Source organism: Hoplias malabaricus, chromosome 4 (genome assembly GCF_029633855.1).
Source record: "Hoplias malabaricus isolate fHopMal1 chromosome 4, fHopMal1.hap1, whole genome shotgun sequence".
In the NCBI taxonomy this organism is placed as follows: domain Eukaryota; kingdom Metazoa; phylum Chordata; class Actinopteri; order Characiformes; family Erythrinidae; genus Hoplias; species Hoplias malabaricus.
Genome location: NC_089803.1, coordinates 17,724,301 through 17,745,671, shown reverse-complemented (window position 1 = coordinate 17,745,671; position 21,371 = coordinate 17,724,301). Strand labels below are relative to the sequence as shown.

The 21,371-nt window shown below is 45.3% G+C and overlaps 1 protein-coding gene across 2 annotated transcripts in view; it reads left to right on the top strand.

Annotated features, from left to right (window-relative positions):
* Positions 1-21,371, top strand: part of LOC136695270 (protein MTSS 1-like) — a 48,403-nt gene that overhangs the window by 22,206 nt on the left and 4,826 nt on the right. For both annotated transcript variants that reach the window (XM_066669248.1, XM_066669247.1), the window contains exons 4-12: positions 948-1,032; positions 1,570-1,661; positions 1,868-1,942; positions 12,726-12,883; positions 13,247-13,354; positions 16,165-16,259; positions 16,387-16,597; positions 19,723-19,866; positions 21,074-21,212. In XM_066669248.1, the coding sequence (XP_066525345.1) occupies positions 948-1,032; positions 1,570-1,661; positions 1,868-1,942; positions 12,726-12,883; positions 13,247-13,354; positions 16,165-16,259; positions 16,387-16,597; positions 19,723-19,866; positions 21,074-21,212 (1,107 nt within the window). The remainder of the gene's footprint in view (positions 1-947; positions 1,033-1,569; positions 1,662-1,867; positions 1,943-12,725; positions 12,884-13,246; positions 13,355-16,164; positions 16,260-16,386; positions 16,598-19,722; positions 19,867-21,073; positions 21,213-21,371) is intronic.

Here is a 21,371-nt window from a genome sequence, read left to right as displayed (position 1 = left end):
ATTATGAACGCTGCATGAACACAAACGCCCACAAACACACACTCCACCTCAGTCTCATCCACCTCCCACTGACAGGACAAATGGCCACTCTCTCTCTATCTCTGTATGGTTCTCGCCTTGCTTTTCTGTTTTTCTCTATCCTCTCTCTCTAACTGTCTCTCTCTCTCTCTCTCTCTCTCTCTCTCACACACACACACACACACACTCTCCCACTGAGGGGAACAGAACAGAACGAAACTTCTTACACTTCTTGAGCCAGCATAGCCATCTGTGGCACACACACACACACACACACACACACACACACTAAAGCATATTTACCCTTGTTTCTCTGTTAATAAAAGATATCAGCTGACTTTAAACTGTGGAAATCATTAGTGTTTTTGTTTGCTTGTTTTGCTTTGTTTTGATTTGTTTGTCTGTAATTGTGAAATGCATTGCTTTGGGTTTTAAACTTTGTTTCTGTTTGGTGACTGGAACTGAGTAAATGATTGATCCTACGTAGACCTGAATCATTCATCCATCTCTCATTTGATGTGCATGTATGAGGACATGAATTCATAAATCACTCATTGGGTATAAGTTTGCATGTGTGTGTGTGAGTGTGTATGTGTAAGCGTGTGTGTGTGTGTGTGTGTGTGTGTGTGTGTTTATGTGTGTGTGTGTGTATGTGTGTGCGTGTGTTTGTGTGTGTGTGTGTGTGAGTGTGAGTGTGTGTGTGAGTGTGTGTGTGTGTGTGTGTATGTGTGTGAGTGTGTGTGTGTGTGTATATGTGTGTGCGTGTTTTTGTGTGAGTGTGAGTGTATGTGTATGTGTAACATTTATATTTGGCTAGAGGTTAAGGTTTCATTTTAATGCAGTTTTAATATTATTATATACAGTGTATTGTATGGATATGAACCGACTTGTATAAAAACAGTGTGTGTGTGTATGTGTGTTTGTTGCAGGTGGTACGAGGGACATTGGCTCCGCTTTGACCAGGATGTGTATGAGACACCGCAGCATAGAGACCAAACTGAGACAGTTCTCAATGTGAGTGTGCTTCTCATATCACATACCATCACTGACCATCTCCAACATAGTAACTTTACAGGAGAAGGCAAAACACTGTTTATTGACCTTCCTCTCCGCATACACAAAGGCACAATGCCAGCCAAGAAATAAGAGTGATAGCACTGGGCAGTTACTGCTCTCCTCAGCGTGTGGAGGTCTCCAATGATGCGGTGTTAGAAGTGTAGTCTGCCTTCATGTGTCTCAGAGGAAGCATGTGCTGCCTTCATCCTCCCAGTTCTACAGCACTGCGTGATTAGGGGGAGACCTAGCAAGAGGGTACATTGACATTGATTAAAATGGGGTAGAAAATAAAATAAGCATTCGTACAAACTTTGTAAAAATGAAAAACGTCAAATCAAAGAAGCACAGAGAACAGGGCTGTGTGCAAATGAACAGCACTTTACAGATATAAACAGATCACAGCTGAGAGTGAGAAATATTTGAGCGCTAATGTTTACTGAAATTTATGTGTGTGTGTGTGTGTGTGTGTGTGTGTTTGTGTGTGTGTTTGTGTAGGGTTTTTGTGGACTCTCTGATTAATCCACTCCAAGAGCAGATGGAGGAGTGGAAGAGAGTGGCCAACACTATGGATAAGGACCATGCCAAAGGTACATGGGCACACACACACACACACACACACACACACACAGGGCATGTAGCTGCAGGCGTTTCTCTGCTCTGCAGCTCATTTTTCAGTCATCACTGCCCTGTTTGATCACTTTAGTTCTTTTACCTTTTTTTCATTCCTCACTGACTTTGAAACAACTCTTCAAAGCTATGCCCCCCCCCCCCCCGTCTTTCTCTCTCTCAACAGAATACAAACGAGCACGTCAGGAGATCAAGAAGAAATCTTCAGATACTCTCAAGCTGCAGAAGAAAGCAAAGAAAGGTTCAAATTTCTCTTTTTTGGTCGCCCCCTGTTTACTGAGCGTTTACTGTGGTTCCTGTTGTACACAGTCTGCTGTAACACTCCTCTACAGGTGTGTGTGGTTGATGCCTCTTGGATCTGATCCTGCAGTGAAACCAATCAGTTTTAGCTCTTTTTTTGACTCCCAGAATTACACAGTGCTGCTACGTGGGAGGGTTTACCACACGTCTTTTCAAGCTTCTTCCAACATAAAGAATTTGGATGTTACCACGCTTAGAGGAGAAAACAAACTGCCCAGCTGAGTTATGTTGGCTAACAGATGCCTGCATTAGCTTTGAGCTGAGTAATGGAGAAAGAGGGAGGCCTAACTGACTTTCAGAGAGAGAGCGAGAGAGGACAAATGTGATCTCTGGGATCCTCAGTGAGCTGTGGTATCACCAGGGATTGAGCTCACGGTATTGTGTTGAGGCTAGTGCGTAAAGAGTTGCATCTATTAAGTCCTATTTGGGTGGGATTAGTTTTATCCGTGGACATGGGTTAAAGTCATTATTACCAGAGTATTTCAATAGTTCTAATTACATCGAATTAGACAATTTCAGGTTTTAAAAAAATAATAATAGCAATTTCTTTGCCATCTCCTCGACCATCATCTGTTTTAAAGGACTTAGAATAGGTTTAGATATTTTTGGTGAGAGAGCTGTTTTCAGAACAGTGATAGTCTAAATAATCCAGTGGCACTGCTGTGTCTGATCCACACTGTGTGAGGATAATGCGTGAATTGAGTATCGGCTTGTCAAGAGCAAATGTACTGACTTCATTTGGTAAAACGACATTAAACTAGCTCCTTAAAATGAATCCTGTCTGAATAGTTATTCTTTTAGACCATGACCTTTCTGGTTTCGCTCTTTCACTTAAAGAAAATGAAACATTGAGCTTTGCACTTTACCAAGAATAACACGTCAAGAATAATCACGTCTTCACACTTCTCTCTGTTCAGTAAACAATGTGTGAAACACATACGCTTCACAGAGGGACTGGAAAAGGGTTTTATAAGAAACTTAAGATCAGGGATTTCATTGGTTCTTTCTTTTCTACACAATGTTCCTGGCTCTGCCCTCAGACGTAAAACCTAAATTGCAGGTTTGAATTGTAGAGGTGGAATGTCCATGCATTCCATTAAGATTCCTTATATTGTGTTATTTTTCTTCACATTTGAGTCTACTGGGTGTGTTCACTGTGTGTGTGTGTGTGTGTGTGTGGTGCATGTTCCTGTGTTTTGTATTGCATAAAAACGCTGTTCCCTCAGGATAACTGTGCCCTCATTGGTTTGTATAAAAGGTTTCACTGAGCACACACTTCCTAAGGGGAGGGAGCCTGGTCTGCTGTTTGTGTGTGTGTGTGTGTGTGTGTGTGTGGCCTGGAAAGTAATGTACACACACAGAATCTGAAACAATACTTCAAAGGCACACAACAACACTTTATTTTACCTAGATCAGGGTTTTGTCTCCAGCAGATGACGCTGTGGATCTGAGCCTGTTTGTCTTGGGCACTTGTATAAATTGCTGTCACAGTTATAGATCTCAGCTTCAGAACCAACAGTTTCAGACCCGAAATCAAACTCCACGGTTTCAGACCCAAAATCAAACACGACGGTTTCAGACACCAAAATCAAACACCACGGTTTCATACCCAAAATCAAACACCACGGTTTCAGACCCGAAATCAAACTCCACATTTTCATACCCAAAATCAAACACCACGGTTTCAGACCCGAAATCAAACTCCACAGTTTCAGACCCGAAATCAAACTCCACAGTTTCAGACCCGAAATCAAACTCCACAGTTTCATACCCAAAATCAAACACCACAGTTTCAGACCCGAAATCAAGCTCCACAGTTTCAGACCCGAAATCAAACTCCACAGTTTCAGACCCGAAATCAAACTCCACAGTTTCAGACCCAAAATCAAACACCACGATTTCAGACCCAAAATCAAACTCCACGGTTTCATACCCAAAATAAAACTCCACTGTTTCAGACCCAAAATCAAGCTTCACAGTTTCAGACCCGAAATCAAACTCCACAGTTTCATACCCAAAATCAAACTACACTGTTTCAGACCCGAAATCAAGCTCCACAGTTTCAGACCCGATATCAAACTCCACAGTTTCAGACACGAAATCAAACTCCAGTTTCAGACCCAAAATCAAACACCACGGTTTCATACCCAAAATCAAACACCACAGTTTCAGACCTGAAATCAAACTCCACGGTTTCAGACCTGAAATCAAACTCCACAGTTTCAGACCCGAAATCAAACTCCAGAGTTTCATACCCGAAATCAAACTCCACAGTTTCATACCCAAAATCAAACACCACAGTTTCAGACCCGAAATCAAACACCACGGTTTCAGACCCGAAATCAAACTCCACAGTTTCAGACCCGATATCAAGCTCCACAGTTTCAGACATGAAATCAAACTCCACGGTTTCAGACCCAAAATCAAACACCACGGTTTCATACCCAAAATCAAACACCACAGTTTCAGACCTGAAATCAAACTCCAAGGTTTCATACCCAAAATCAAACACCACAGTTTCAGACCCGAAATCAAACACCACGGTTTCAGACCCGAAATCAAACTCCACAGTTTCAGACCCGATATCAAGCTCCACAGTTTCAGACATGAAATCAAACTCCACGGTTTCAGACCCAAAATCAAACACCACGGTTTCAGACCCAAAATCAAACACCACGGTTTCATACCTAAAATCAAACACCACAGTTTCAGACCCAAAATCAAACACCACAGTTTCAGACCCGAAATCAAACTCCACAGTTTCAGACCCGAAATCAAACTCCACAGTTTCAGACCCAAAATCAAACACCACGGTTTCATACCCAAAATCAAACTCCACGGGTTTAGACCCGAAATCAAACTCCACAGTTTCATACCCAAAATCAAACACCACAGTTTCAGACCCGAAATCAAGCTCCACAGTTTCAGACCCGAAATCAAGCTCCACAGTTTCAGACCCGAAATCAAACTCCACGGTTTCAGACCTGAAATCAAACTCCACAGTTTCAGACTCGAAATCAAACTCCACGGGTTCAGACCCGAAATCAAACTCCACTGTTTCAGATCCAAAATCAAGCTTCACAGTTTCAGACCCGAAATCAAACTCCACAGTTTCATACCCAAAATCAAACTACACTGTTTCAGACCCGAAATCAAGCTCCACAGTTTCAGACCCGATATCAAACTCCACAGTTTCAGACACGAAATCAAACTCCAGTTTCAGACCCAAAATCAAACACCACGGTTTCATACCCAAAATCAAACACCACAGTTTCAGACCTGAAATCAAACTCCACGGTTTCAGACCTGAAATCAAACTCCACAGTTTCAGACTCGAAATCAAACTCCACGGGTTCAGACCCGAAATCAAACTCCACTGTTTCAGACCCGAAATCAAACTCCACAGTTTCATACCCGAAATCAAACTCCACAGTTTCATACCCAAAATCAAACACCAGAGTTTCAGACCCGAAATCAAACTCCACTGTTTCAGACCCAAAATCAAACACCACAGTTTCAGACCCGAAATCAAACACCACGGTTTCAGACCCGAAATCAAACTCCACAGTTTCAGACCCGATATCAAGCTCCACAGTTTCAGACATGAAATCAAACTCCACTGTTTCAGACCCGAAATCAAGCTCCACAGTTTCAGACCCGAAATCAAACTCTACGATTTCAGACCCAAAATCAAACACCACAGTTTCAGACCCGAAATCAAACTCCACGGGTTTAGACCCGAAATCAAACTCCACTGTTTCAGACCCGAAATCAAACTCCACAGTTTCATACCCAAAATCAAACACCACAGTTTCAGACCCGAAATCAAGCTCCACAGTTTCAGACCCGAAATCAAACTCCACAGTTTCAGACCCGAAATCAAACTCCACAGTTTCAGACCCGAAATCAAACTCCACAGTTTCATACCCAAAATCAAACTCCACAGTTTCATACCCAAAATCAAACACCACAGTTTCAGACCTGAAATCAAACTCCATGGTTTCAGACCTGAAATCAAACTCCACAGTTTCAGACCCGAAATCAAACTCCACAGTTTCAGACCCAAAATCAAACACCACAGTTTCATACCCAAAATCAAACTCCACAATTTCAGACCCGAAATCAAACTCCACTGTTTCAGACCCAAAATCAAACTCTACGGTTTCAGACCCGAAATCAAACTCCACGGGTTTAGACCCGAAATCAAACTCCACAGTTTCATACCCAAAATCAAACACCACAGTTTCAGACCCGAAATCAAGCTCCACAGTTTCAGACCCGAAATCAAGCTCCACAGTTTCAGACCCGAAATCAAACTCCACGGTTTCAGACCTGAAATCAAACTCCACAGTTTCAGACTCGAAATCAAACTCCACGGGTTCAGACCCGAAATCAAACTCCACTGTTTCAGACCCGAAATCAAACTCCACAGTTTCATACCCGAAATCAAACTCCACAGTTTCATACCCCAAATCAAACACCACAGTTTCAGACCCGAAATCAAACTCCACTGTTTCAGACCCAAAATCAAACACCACAGTTTCAGACCCGAAATCAAACACCACGGTTTCAGACCCGAAATCAAACTCCACAGTTTCAGACCCGATATCAAGCTCCACAGTTTCAGACACGAAATCAAACTCCACGGTTTCAGACCCAAAATCAAACACCACGGTTTCATACCCAAAATCAAACACCACAGTTTCAGACCTGAAATCAAACTCCACGGTTTCAGACCTGAAATCAAACTCCACGGTTTCAGACCCGAAATCAAACTCCACGGGTTTAGACCCAAAATCAAACTCCACAGTTTCAGACCCGAAATCAAACTCCACAGTTTCATTCCCAAAATCAAACACCACAGTTTCAGACCCGAAATCAAGCTCCACAGTTTCAGACCCGAAATCAAGCTCCACAGTTTCAGACCCGAAATCAAACTCCACAGTTTCAGACCCGAAATCAAACTCCACAGTTTCATACCCAAAATCAAACACCACAGTTTCAGACCTGAAATCAAACTCCACGGTTTCAGACCTGAAATCAAACTCCACAGTTTCAGACTCGAAATCAAACTCCACGGGTTCAGACCCGAAATCAAACTCCACTGTTTCAGACCCGAAATCAAACTCCACAGTTTTATACCCAAAATCAAACTCCACAGTTTCATACCCCAAATCAAACATCACAGTTTTAGACCCTGTCACATCTTGACACTTTCTGCTTTGTTTTCCTCTTCCATGTGGCTCTGTTTGTTGTTTTCTTTTTCCTCACATGGCTTTGTTTATGTTCACTCGCTCCACCTCTTGTTCCGCCTCTCTGTAATTGTCCTCGTTATCTGTGTCAGGTGTGTCTAGTTAGTTCATGTATTTAAGCCCTCTTCCCTCACTTCCTGGTATCGGTCATTTTGAGTTTGAGTTCGTTTTGTTTCTTTGTGTATTGGGTTTCATGTTTCTCGTGCCTCGTTCGTTGTCTCCTGTCTGTTTCATGCCCCAGTCCAGTTTAGTGTTATTTTGTGTTTTTGTGTTTAACTTCAGGTCCGTTTGTTTTGTTATTTCTCTTTATTAAACCTTCCGTGTTATAGCGAGTGTGTCCGCCTCCCTGAATCTACTCATCACGTCCCCCTGCGTGACAGAATGACCGATCAAAAAATGGACACAGCTAACACGGACTACCCCTTTAGGAGAGGTGTAATTCGCCGGACTCCTTTCCGCAAAGATCCCGTGGAGGAGGCGTTGAGAGAGGCTTCAGAGTGGAGTCAACGGCTTCAGCACATGTCCGGTATGGTTCCTTTTCCCCGAACAGAAGACTCGATTCAGGAATCGAGTGATTCCTCCAGCGGGAATCGACGGAGCCGGAGGAGAAAACAGGCTGAAGACCCAGCTCCAGATAATTACCCCCTCAGGTCCGGGGAGATTTTTGGGGGGGCGTTATATACAAGGGCTGTTAGCCTCAGATCACAGGACATGGGAAATGAGGCTAACAGAGGCGCATCTCCGGGGGAACTATGGTCAGAGAAGTCCCTCGAGAGTGCGCCCAAACCCGCTAAATACTCAACTCGTGCTCGGCGAGCAGCACGAGCACCTGCCTCGTTGGACGCCTCAGCTCCAGTTTCCGAGAGCACGGCGCCAACGGCTGCTCCAGTTTCCCTAAGCGCGACTCCTCCAGCCGCTCCGGTTCCTGGAAGAGCGGCACCTCCGGCCGCGCCTCTCTTCGTGCCCGCGGCACCTCCGGCCGCGCCTCTCTTCGTGCCCGCGGCACCTCCGGCCGCGTCTGTCTCCCTGAGCGCGGCACCTCCGGCCGCGTCTGTCTCCCTGAGCGCGGCGCCTCCGGCCGCGTCTGTCTCCCTGAGCGCGGCGCCTCCGGCCGCGTCTGTCTCCCTGAGCGCGGTGCCTCCGGCCGCGTCTGTCTCCCTGAGCGCGGTGCCTCCGGCCGCGTCTGTCTCCCTGAGCGCGGTGCCTCCGGCCGCGTCTGTCTCCCTGAGCGCGGTGCCTCCGGCCGCGTCTGTCTCCCTGAGCGCGGTGCCTCCGGCCGCGTCTGTCTCCCTGAGCGCGGTGCCTCCGGCCGCGTCTGTCTCCCTGAGCGCGGTGCCTCCGGCCGCGTCTGTCTCCCTGAGCGCGGTGCCTCCGGCCGCGTCTGTCTCCCTGAGCGCGGTGCCTCCGGCCGCGTCTGTCTCCCTGAGCGCGGTGCCTCCGGCCGCGTCTGTCTCCCTGAGCGCGGTGCCTCCGGCCGCGTCTGTCTCCCTGAGCGCGGTGCCTCCGGCCGCGTCTGTCTCCCTGAGCGCGGTGCCTCCGGCCGCGTCTGTCTCCCTGAGCGCGGTGCCTCCGGCCGCGTCTGTCTCCCTGAGCGCGGTGCCTGCGGCCGCGCCTGTCTTCCTCAGCGCGGCGCTTCCGACCGCGCCTGTCTCCATGAACGACGTCGCAGATTCCTCTGTTCCCATGGACGTCGTCGATAGGACACCAGTTCCTAAGCACCGCTCTGCGCTCACTCCTGACCTCCAGGAGAAGCTTACAGGCCTCATGGCACGCCTGGAGCTCTCCTTGAAGGCGGCGTCCGCTTCTTCTGTCTTCGAAGGAGCGACGTCCGCCTCTTCTGTTTCCGTGGACGACGTCGCAGATTCCTCTGCCTTCGTGGACGTCGTCGCACATCCTCCTGACTCCGTGGATGACGTCGTCGCAGTTCCGTCTGCCTCCGTGGATGACGTCGTCGCAGTTCCGTCTGCCTCCGTGGATGACGTCGTCGCAGTTCCGTCTGCCTCCGTGGATGACGTCGTCGCAGTTCCGTCTGCCTCCGTGGATGACGTCGTCGCAGTTCCGTCTGCCTCCGTGGATGACGTCGTCGCAGTTCCGTCTGCCTCCGTGGATGACGTCGTCGCAGTTCCGCCTGCCTCCGTGGACGTCACTGCAGGTTCCCCTGTCTCCTTGGACGTCGTCGCAGGGTCTCCAGTCTCCGTGAGTACGGCTCCCCCAGCCGCTCCTATATCTGTGACTTTGGCTTCGGCCGTTTCGGCTCCTGAGACTGTGGTCACGGCCGTTTCGGCTCCTGAGACTGTGGCTACGGCCGTTTCGGCTCCTGAGACTGTGGCTACGGCCGTTTCTGCCCCTGAGACTGTGGCTACGGCCGTTTCTGCCCCTGAGACTGTGGCTACGGCCGTTTCTGCCCCTGAGACTGTGGCTCCGGCCGTTTCTAAGCCAGTGACTGTGGCTCCGGCCACTTCTGAACCTGTGACTGTGGCTCCGGCCCCAAGGACTTCGAGGCCAATCCCCAGAACTGTACCCAGGCTGGCACCTTGGACAGTCCCACAGACACATGCCAGTCCTGGGTACCACCCAGTTGTTTTTGTTCTTGTTTCTGTTCCTGTTCTGGTTCCTGTCTCTGTCCTTGTCCCTGTGCCTTTGTCTGTTTTAGTTTCTGTTCCGGTCCCTGTCACCGTGTTCGTCTCAGTTCCTGTTAATGTCATGGTACCTGTTCCCTTGCCTCATGTCCAGTTCCCAGTTAAACCCTTTGTCCCGTCTCATGTCAAAGTCCCTGTTAGTCCTCTTCAATCCTCTGTCCAGTCACGTGTATCTGCTCCTGTTTTGTCTCAGTCCCCGTTCAGTGTTCAGCCCAAGGTCCAGTCACGTGTGTTTTCTCCTGCCTTATCTCCGTCTCTTCTCTCTAGTTCTGTCAAGTGTCCGTTTAAGTCTAGTCCCTTGTTCCCATCTCCATTTCCTATCTTGTCTTGAATCTTTTGGTTTCCTGTTTTTGGTTCTTCTGGCCCCCTCCTGCGCCAGCTCCTGGAGAGTCTCGTTTTTCACGCTCCGGGAGTTGCGTGTCTTGGGGGGGGCGTCTGTCACATCTTGACACTTTCTGCTTTGTTTTCCTCTTCCATGTGGCTCTGTTTGTTGTTTTCCTTTTCCTCACATGGCTTTGTTTATGTTCACTCGCTCCACCTCTTGTTCCGCCTCTCTGTAATTGTCCTCGTTATCTGTGTCAGGTGTGTCTAGTTAGTTCATGTATTTAAGCCCTCTTCCCTCACTTCCTGGTATCGCTCATTTTGAGTTTGAGTTCGTTTTGTTTTTTTGTGTATTGGGTTTCATGTTTCTCGTGCCTCGTTCGTTGTCTCCTGTCTGTTTCATGCCCCAGTCCAGTTTAGTGTTATTTTGTGTTTTTGTGTTTAACTTCAGGTCCGTTTGTTTTGTTATTTCTCTTTATTAAACCTTCCGTGTTATAGCGAGTGTGTCCGCCTCCCTGAATCTACTCATCACGTCCCCCTGCGTGACAGACCCGAAATCAAACTCCACTGTTTCAGACCCAAAATCAAACACCACAGTTTCAGACCCGAAATCAAGCACCACGGTTTCAGACCCGATATCAAGCTCCACAGTTTCAGACACGAAATCAAACTCCACGGTTTCAGACCCAAAATCAAACACCACGGTTTCATACCCAAAATCAAACACCACAGTTTCAGACCTGAAATCAAACTCCACGGTTTCAGACCTGAAATCAAACTCCACAGTTTCAGACTCGAAATCAAACTCCACGGGTTCAGACCCGAAATCAAACTCCACGGGTTCAGACCCGAAATCAAACTCCACTGTTTCATACCCGAAATCAAACTCCACAGTTTCATACCCAAAATCAAACACCAGAGTTTCAGACCCGAAATCAAACTCCACTGTTTCAGACCCGAAATCAAACTCCACAGTTTCATACCCGAAATCAAACTCCACAGTTTCATACCCAAAATCAAACACCAGAGTTTCAGACCCAAAATCAAACACCACAGTTTCAGACCCGAAATCAAACACCACGGTTTCAGACCCGAAATCAAACTCCACAGTTTCAGACCCGATATCAAACTCCACAGTTTCAGACACGAAATCAAACTCCACGGTTTCAGACCCAAAATCAAACACCACGGTTTCATACCCAAAATCAAACACCACAGTTTCAGACCTGAAATCAAACTCCACGGTTTCAGACCTGAAATCAAACTCCACAGTTTCAGACCCGAAATCAAACTCCACTGTTTCAGACCCGAAATCAAGCTCCACTGTTTCAGACCCGAAATCAAACTCTACGGTTTCAGACCCAAAATCAAACACCACAGTTTCAGACCCGAAATCAAACACCACAGTTTCAGACCCGAAATCAAACTCCACAGTTTCAGACCCGAAATCAAACACCACGGTTTCATACCCAAAATCAAACTCCACAATTTCAGACCCGAAATCAAACTCCACTGTTTCAGACCCAAAATCAAACTCCACGGTTTCAGACCCAAAATCAAACTCCATGGGTTTAGACCCGAAATCAAACTCCACAGTTTCAGACCCGAAATCAAACTCCACAGTTTCAGACCCGAAATCAAGCTCCACAGTTTCAGACCCGAAATCAAGCTCCACAGTTTCAGACCCGAAATCAAACTCCACAGTTTCAGACCCGAAATCAAACTCCACGGTTTCAGACCCGAAATCAAACACCACGGTTTCAGACCCAAAATCAAACTCCACGGTTTCAGACCCGAAATCAAACTCCACGGTTTCAGACCCGAAATCAAACTCCACAGTTTCAGATCCAAAGTCAAACTCTGCGGTTTCATGCCCAAAATCCAACCCGAAATCAAACTCCACGGTTTCAGACCTGAAATCAAACTCCACAGTTTCAGAACCAAAATCAAGCTCCACAGTTTCAGAACCAAAATCAAACTCCACAGTTTCAGATCCGAAATCAAACACCACAGTTTCGGAACCAAAATCAAACAGCACAGTTTCAGAACCAAAATCAAACTCTGTGGTTTCAGACCCGAAATCAAAAACCACAGTTTCAGAACTGAAATCAAAGGCCAAAGTTTCAGAACTGAAATCAAAGGCCACAATTTCAGAACCGAAACCACAGATCCAAGAGTCAGAACTCTGCCTCAGTTCAGTTTCAGAACTCAAAATTTTGTTTCAGAACCTTAAGCAGCCAAACCAAAGATGAGTTTCTGAACTGAAACCAGTGATCAGTTCCAGAACCCAACCACAGATCAGGTTCAAAACCCAAAACCAAGATCACAGATTCAGGACCTGGTGAGTGAGCGAGTGTCTGTAAAAGTTTTGGCTGAGACCAAAAAGCGGTTTTTGGAGGAACTGGCTAAGACTGACCAGGTCAAGGAATTTATATAGTTAGTGATTAGTGTCCTGAACTGGACCTGAACTGCTGAAATTCTGCATGTCTGACAATTGTGTGTGTGTGTACAGGGCGTGGTGATCTGCAGCCGCAGGTGGACAGCGCTCTGCAGGGAGTGAGTGATAAATACGTCTTGCTGCAGGAGACAGAGAGGCAGGCGGTCAGAAAGGCTCTGACAGAGGAGAGAGCGAGATTCTGCACCTTCATCTCCATGCTCAGACCGGCCATAGTGAGTCCACCCTGTTCCCCTCGACCCGTCATTACTCTGTCACTGTGTTTATTACAGTCTGTGTGTTTTATCTGATTTTGATTAATTTTCTGTTCATGAGGATCTAAAGATGTGTTATCTCAAAAATAAAATTTGGCTTGTTTTAACCAATTTTTTGACCATTTACAATCCCTGATCTTGACTGATACTCATATTCTGATTAAACATCACTTAACCTTGAAGCTACTGTACTCTTTGTATCAAAATTAGGTCCCTGTGAATTCCCAGGTGTCCTTCTTGGGTTACAGATGTTGTACTGTTTACAGATGTTCCATCATGGTGATTCGTTTTGTTCTCGTTTAAGTCTGGGATCCCTCTCTTTAGGATGAAGAAGTGTGTATGCTGGGTGAAATCACTCACCTGCAGTCGATCTCTGATGATCTGAGGTCCCTTACTATGGACCCCCACAAACTGCCCCCCTCGAGTGAACAGGTGTGAATACACACCTTCCTGTTTACATCACACATTATTAATGTTATAAACTTTAGAAACCAACTGGCCATTTCATTAGAAACACCAACCTGCACATTCATCTACTGGCCACTTTATTAGTAACACCTACCTGCACATTCATCAACTGGCCACTTTATTAGAAACACCCACCTGCACCTTCATCGACTGGCCACTTTATTAGAAACACCTACCTGCACCTTCATCAACTGGCCACTTTATTAGAAACACCTACCTGCACCTTCATCAACTGGCCACTTTATTAGAAACACCTATCTGTGCATTCATCAACTGGCCACTTTATTAGAAACACCTACCTGCACCTTCATCAACTGGCCACTTTATTAGAAACACCTATCTGTGCATTCATCAACTGGCCACTTTTTTAGAAACACCCACCTGCACCTTCATCGACTGGCCACTTTATTAGAAACACCTACTTGCACATTCATCAACTGGCCACTTTATTAGAAACACCTATCTGCACCTTCATCAACTGGCCACTTTTTTAGAAACACCCACCTGCACCTCCATCGACTGGCCACTTTATTAGAAACACCTACTTGCACCTTCATCAACTGGCCACTTTATTAGAAACACCCACCTGCACCTTCATCGACTGGCCACTTTATTAGAAACACCTACCAGCACATTCATCAACTGGCCACTTTATTAGAAACACCTACCTGCACCTTCATCAACTGGCCACTTTATTAGAAACACCTACCTGCACCTTCATCAACTGGCCACTTTATTAGAAACACCTATCTGTGCATTCATCAACTGGCCACTTTATTAGAAACACCTACCTGCACCTTCATCAACTGGCCACTTTATTAAAAACACCCACCTGCACCTTCATCGACTGGCCACTTTATTAGAAACACCTACCTGCCCCTTCATCGACTGGCCACTTTATTAGAAACACCTACCTGCACATTCATCAACTGGCCACTTTATTAGAAACACCTACCTGCACCTTCATCAACTGGCCACTTTATTAGAAACACCTACCTGCACCTTCATCAACTGGCCACTTTATTAGAAACACCTACCTGCACCTTCATCAACTGGCCACTTTATTAGAAACACCTATCTGTGCATTCATCAACTGGCCACTTTTTTAGAAACACCCACCTGCACCTTCATCGACTGGCCACTTTATTAGAAACACCTACTTGCACATTCATCAACTGGCCACTTTATTAGAAACACCTATCTGTGCATTCATCAACTGGCCACTTTTTTAGAAACACCCACCTGCACCTTCATCAACTAGCCACTTTATTAGAAACACCTACCTGCACCTTCATCAACTGGCCACTTTATTAGAAACACCTACCTGCACCTTCATCAACTGGCCACTTTATTAGAAACACCTATCTGCACCTTCATCAACTGGCCACTTTTTTAGAAACACCCACCTGCACCTTCGTCAACTGGCCACTTTATTAGAAACACCTACTTGCACCTTCATCAACTGGCCACTTTATTAGAAACACCTACCTGCACCTTCATCAACTGGCCACTTAATTAGAAACACCTATCTTCACCTTCATCAACTGGCCACTTTATTAGAAACACCTACCTGCACCTTCATCAACTGGCCACTTTATTAGAAACACCTATCTGCACCTTCATCAACTGGCCACTTTTTTAGAAACACCCACCTGCACCTTCATCAACTGGCCACTTTATTAGAAACACTTACCTGCACCTTCATCAACTGGCCACTTTTTTAGAAACACCCACCTGCACCTTCGTCGACTGGCCACTTTATTAGAAACACCTACCTGCACCTTCATCAACTGGCCACTTTTTTAGAAACACCCACCTGCACCTTCATCGACTGGCCACTTTATTAGAAACACCTACCTGCACCTTCATTAACTGGCCACTTTATTAGAAACACCTACCTGCACCTTCATCAACTGGCCACTTTATTAGAAACATCTACCTGCACCTTCATCAACTGGCCACTTTATTAGAAACACCTACCTGCACCTTCATCAACTGGCCACTTTATTAGAAACACCTATCTGTGCATTCATCAACTGGCCACTTTTTTAGAAACACCCACCTGCACCTTCATCGACTGGCCACTTTATTAGAAACACCTACTTGCACATTCATCAACTGGCCACTTTATTAGAAACACCTATCTGTGCATTCATCAACTGGCCACTTTTTTAGAAACACCCACCTGCACCTTCATCAACTGGCCACTTTATTAGAAACACCTACCTGCACCTTCATCAACTGGCCACTTTATTAGAAACACCTACCTGCACCTTCATCAACTGGCCACTTTTTTAGAAACACCCACCTGCACCTTCGTCGACTGGCCACTTTTTTAGAAACACCCACCTGCACCTTCGTCGACTGGCCACTTTATTAGAAACACCTACTTGCACCTTCATCAACTGGCCACTTTTTTAGAAACACCCACCTGCACCTTCATCGACTGGCCACTTTATTAGAAACACCTACCTGCACCTTCATCAACTGGCCACTTTATTAGAAACACCTACCTGCACCTTCATCAACTGGCCACTTTATTAGAAACATCTACCTTATACTTGCATTCTGTGGCCGCTGTAAATGAATATTTTTTTTCTATATCATTTTAGAATGAGCTTTGGAGATGCTGTTGTAAAGTCGTTCTTCAGAATGTATTGAGTGTGTTTCTGATACAGCGTATTTGGTGTATATTTGTAAATTTGTTGGCGTATTGATCACATTTGGTTGTCTATTAATTATATACTGTGTATTGTGTGTGTTCTCTCATGCAGGTGATTGCTGATCTGAAGGGGTCGGAGTGCAGCTGGTCATATCAGACTCCACCTTCTTCTCCCAGCACCACGTCCAGGAAGTCTAGCATGTGCAGGTGTGTAACCATGGCAACCATCTAACCATAGACCTGAACAAAACCTGTAAACAGTATCCACTCAGGCCACTTGATCTAATCATGGTTGATTCTCTCTCTCTCTCTCTCTCTCTCTCTTTCTCAGCAGTAGTCTGAACAGTGTGAACAGCAGTGATTCTCGGTCGAGCAGCAGTCACTCTCACTCTCCCACGTCACATTTCCGTTACAGAGGCTCTGCCCTCCCACAGCAGGGCTCTGCCCGTCTGCCCAGTGTCTCCTCCCACGACTCAGGCTTCACCTCTCAGGACACCTGTCAGTCTAAGAGCCCCTCCCCCATGCCTCCAGACAACAACACACAGGTGACCATGAAACAGCACTCAGCAACATCAAACCAAATCATTTACTTATACATCTTAATCAGATCAGAATACATTTTTTGAGGCCCATCTAATTTAAATTTATATCTACTTGAGCTGTGGAATCCTTTAAACTATCTTTTAAAATGAAGAATAATGGACATTTAAACTCAAGCATCTGATTACAATCCCAATTAGAAATGAGTGCGCTTTGATTCAGGGCTCTTGTCTTATCAACTGTGGGACTGGCATTTAGCTTCAGAGAGTTCTCAAATGCAGAATCAGTATCATATTGATGAAGGTGTGATGACAAGAATAGATCATTCTCTCACATTCTCAGGAGACATGCTTCACGAAATTAAGACTGCGTTCCCTTGAGAAAATGTTTCCACATTGCTTGCAGTTATCAGAATGACATCTTCAATCAATAAAAAAACATTTCACTCATCATCAGATGTATCTGTTTGAGCTGTTTGATTCCCTACGTAACAAAATGGTCTTCCACATGTTTGTGTGCTGTTACACATTTCCACCAGAGGGGTCCCCAAATCCCCCCACAAGTTAAAGAGTGCAGTGCAGCTTTAACATGCTCCATCACACTGAAATATAAATCTATACAGACACACTTCAGAGCTCCTACATACTTCACCACAATTATACACCAAGTGCCAAATGTGTGTACATTAAGAGCAGACAGATGATGAAGGGCACTTCTGTTAAACCATTTAGAAGTTTCTGCTCTGTGTGGCCTGGGCTTGCTCTCGTTTCATGTAAATGATACATTTGGGAGGTGTTTTGCTTTGACACGAGAGGTAAAGGAAAAATTAAATCAGATCAGTTTTGCTAAATAATCACCGTCATCACAGAGTCATCAGTGGTGTTCTTGTGACTGTGGATATTACTGTAGATATCCCTCATGTTTATTACATCCGAGGTACAGAGCCTAATGAATATGTATTATTGGGGGACCCTGCCCAGACCTGGTGCCATAGCAACCGTCTCCTGTTGCTAGGGAACGTTTGCCATTGACTCAAAGAGCCAGAGCACCGGAGACAGTGATGAGTCATTCTGACCTCTCAGTTCCCACACACACACACACACAGAGTCTCACTCTGTATACCCCTCAGTCTTTCTTTCTTTCTTTTTTCTTTGCTTCTACCTTGTTGCCTAGCACTCAGCATGTCCACACATCTCATCAGTGATGGGGCAGTATTGGCTGATGTTTATCGATGTGCTTCATGGTTAGTGTTTAGTGAATAGTGATCTGTGGTTAGTGTTCAGTTGTTAGTGTGTAATGTGTAGTGGTTAGTGTCCTGTGGTTGGTGTTTATTAGTAAGTGAAACTGACGGGTGTTTAGTGATTAGTTTTTAGTGTTTAGAGCTAAGTGGGTACATTTTAATGAGTGTTGATCAATGCATGATTAGTGTTTAGTGCTTAGTAACAGTGTAGTGACTAGTGAAAATGATTAGTGTTCAGTTTCTCTGCGTAGCGTTTGGTAATTAATAATTAGTGAAAACCACTTAATGATTAACACCTGGGGGATTAAGCCTAGTCCTGGACCTTTCAATGAAAAATGTACAATGTGGTGTAGTCCAGGACTAGGCTTAATTCCTGTCTGGGAAACACCTCCTAAGTGTTTAATGTTAAGTGCTAAGTAGTTATTCGTAATCAATTCTTGGTGTTTTGTGGTTAGTGATCAGTAGTTAGTCATCTTCATCATCATCATCTTTTCCACTTCTCCATTTCAGGGTCGTGGTATCAGTAGTTAGTGTTTGGGAATGATTCATCTCTGCTTAGTTGTTTTAGTTGTTTAGTTAGTGATTAGTTTAGTGTTTAGTGCTGTTCCGTGATTGGCTTTTGCATCTTGCAGCATTTTCCTTTGCAAAATTATAATGTTTATTATTACTATTATTATTATTTGTCCTTTTCTGTTAGTCTATGGACACTGTACACAAACGCTCTGCATGGCAATGTGTGTATGTGTGTGTGTGTGTGTTTAGTGCTCTGGCTCCTCCTCTTATCCTGATGAGATTCAGCCAATCACAGACAGCTGCTCTCCCACATTACCTGATCCCCACACCAACACCGAGGACAAGGTGAAACAAACACACACACACACACACACACACACACACACTCACACACACACAACACCAGACACATCTACACACATTTACTCATTTTTGATGAAAATATCAAAGTTTAGGCCTGTGTTTGAATGTATTTCTAAAATGGAGATTTCTGATCTGTTTTCTAAAGCTGAAAAGACCCAAGCTAAAGGGAAATGGTCCACTTTTATATGTACACATGTATACTTTAATTTTCATGTATATTTTTGATGTTCATGTCTGATTTCTAGGGGTGTAAGCCTCTGACTTTAGAAGTGACGGTATATGAGCTGTTTAATTATAATTAAATAAGGGCAGTCTTCACAAACTTTGAATGTTATGATTCTTTTACTTTTGAAAATGGCCTGTGAGTTTTATTTTGGCCAGAATCCGCTCTTATTTTATGAGAAATACAGCTCTTTTTGGTTGAATACACCATTCTAAAAGTGCTATTGGTGCTTTTTCAGTGGGTTTACACCCCTAAACATTTCTCACACCCTATTATTTGTTTGTTTTTGTGTTTGTTTGTTTTTGTTCATCCCATTGGCTCAGTTGCGTGAGTCTTTTATCCCTTCACCTTCTTCCCCTCCCTCGTCCCCCATTCACGGCCCTCAGTGGGTGTGGTCTCGTCTGTGCCCCGCCCACTTGCTCGCACACTTTGAACCCTGTTTTCCTCTCGGCCCAGGCACCTTTCCTCTCTCTCACAGAGTGCCCAGCTGGAAGGTCAGTCCCACTCCTCCTTCGCTCCACTCATCTGTTCTCTCCCCTCTGTTCATCACCTACACTCTTTTTCATTATTTTTATGTTTTTATATCATTTATTGAATGTCACAATTCATTAAGGTATATTTCTCATATATTAATGTTCTTTAAACGTAGGAAAGAAAGGAAAGAAAAAAGTACGATCAAAAAATTGATACGATTAATAACTGATAATAATACACCTGAGGTTTGAAGGGTTAATCCATGACATACTGAATAGGGATTTGAGTGATATCACCTGCACTGTGTGTGTGTGTAGGACTGGGCGAGGCCGGGTCCATACGATCAGCCGATGGTGAACATTCTGCGGAGGATAAAGGAGAGAGAGAGAGTGAGAGAGGGATGTGAGTCCAGAGAGGAAACTCAGAAAAAGAGTCCCAACTCTCAGCACATCAAGAACAGGGTGAGCAGCAGCACCACTCCCGGACTCCAGTGTGTGTGCCATCTCAATGCCGGGGGTTGACAGGCGCAGTTTTGAAAAGCCTTGTTCCTTTTTCTCATACAGAGACCCAGCTTAGATCTACACCAACTACAGAATGATACACAACCTCAGTGCACTTTGGAAATACCACATAATCGTTCCCTAAAGAACTGTGATTGAAAACAGATGAGTGAGGATTTCTGAAATAAAGCCCATTCATTTTTTATACGACTTAGAAATACACCTCTGTCCCAGACCTCAAAATGACACCGGGTCAGTGATGAGGTTTTGCTGTAGTAATGTAAAGGTATTTTTTACTCACATTAATCACATTCATTCATTCATTCATTCATTATCTGTAAGCGCTTATCCAGTTCAGGGTCGCAGTGGGTCCAGAGTCTACCTGGAATCACTGGGCGCAAGGCGGGAATACACACTGGAGGGGGCGCCAGTCCTTCACAGGGCAACACAGACACACTCACCTACGGACACTTTTGAGTCGCCAATCCACCTACCAACCTATGTTTTTGGACTGTGGGAGGAAACCGGAGCACCCGGAGGAAACCCACGCGGACACAGGGAGAACACACCACACTCCTCACAGACAGTCACCCGGAGGAAACCCACACAGACACAGGGAGAACACACCACACTCCTCACAGACAGTCACCCGGAGGAAACCCACGCGGACACAGGGAGAACACACCACACTCCTCACAGACAGTCACCCAGAGGAAACCCACGCGGACACAGGGAGAACACACCAACTCCTCACAGACAGTCACCCTGAGCGGGAATCGAACCCACAACCTCCAGGTCCCTGGAGCTGTGTGACCGTGCCACCGTGCCACCTACATTAATCACAGTGTCTTTTTAATTTACGTTTCTCTAAAAGCTGCATACTTTTACCTTTAATACACACAGACCACATATAAGTAAAGCTGAGTGGGGAGAATTATTAAATTCCTAATAAGATGTGCTGATGTTAAAGTGGAAGGCAGGTAACACACACTCACACCCACACACACACAACGTGGGAATACTAGGACGGAGATCCAATCCATGGACTCATATCTGACCTGAGAACACCAATATCATCAGGTTATATTTACGCTTCTCTCTCTCTGTGTGTGTGTGTGTGTGTGTGTGTGTGTGTGTGTGTGTGTGTGTGTGTGTGTGTGTGAGGCAGGATGAAGCTCATGAGGAGTTGGCCATATGTCTGTCTCGTGGTTTATCTTTGGATATCCCTCACAGCAGAGACTCTGTCCAAGGCTCTAGCGGCTACAGCACTCAGACCAACACACCATGCTGCAGTGAGGACACTCACGGTAAGGAGTGTGTGTATGAGTGTGTTTCCAAATTTTTCAAGGACGTTCTACACTGTATCTCTGCATTTCTTCTCTAAAGAAGAATATTAATAGGGAGTTTGTTCCCTATTAAGGCTTTACACTTTATGCTGGAACAGTTGCTGTGAGGATCTGATGGCA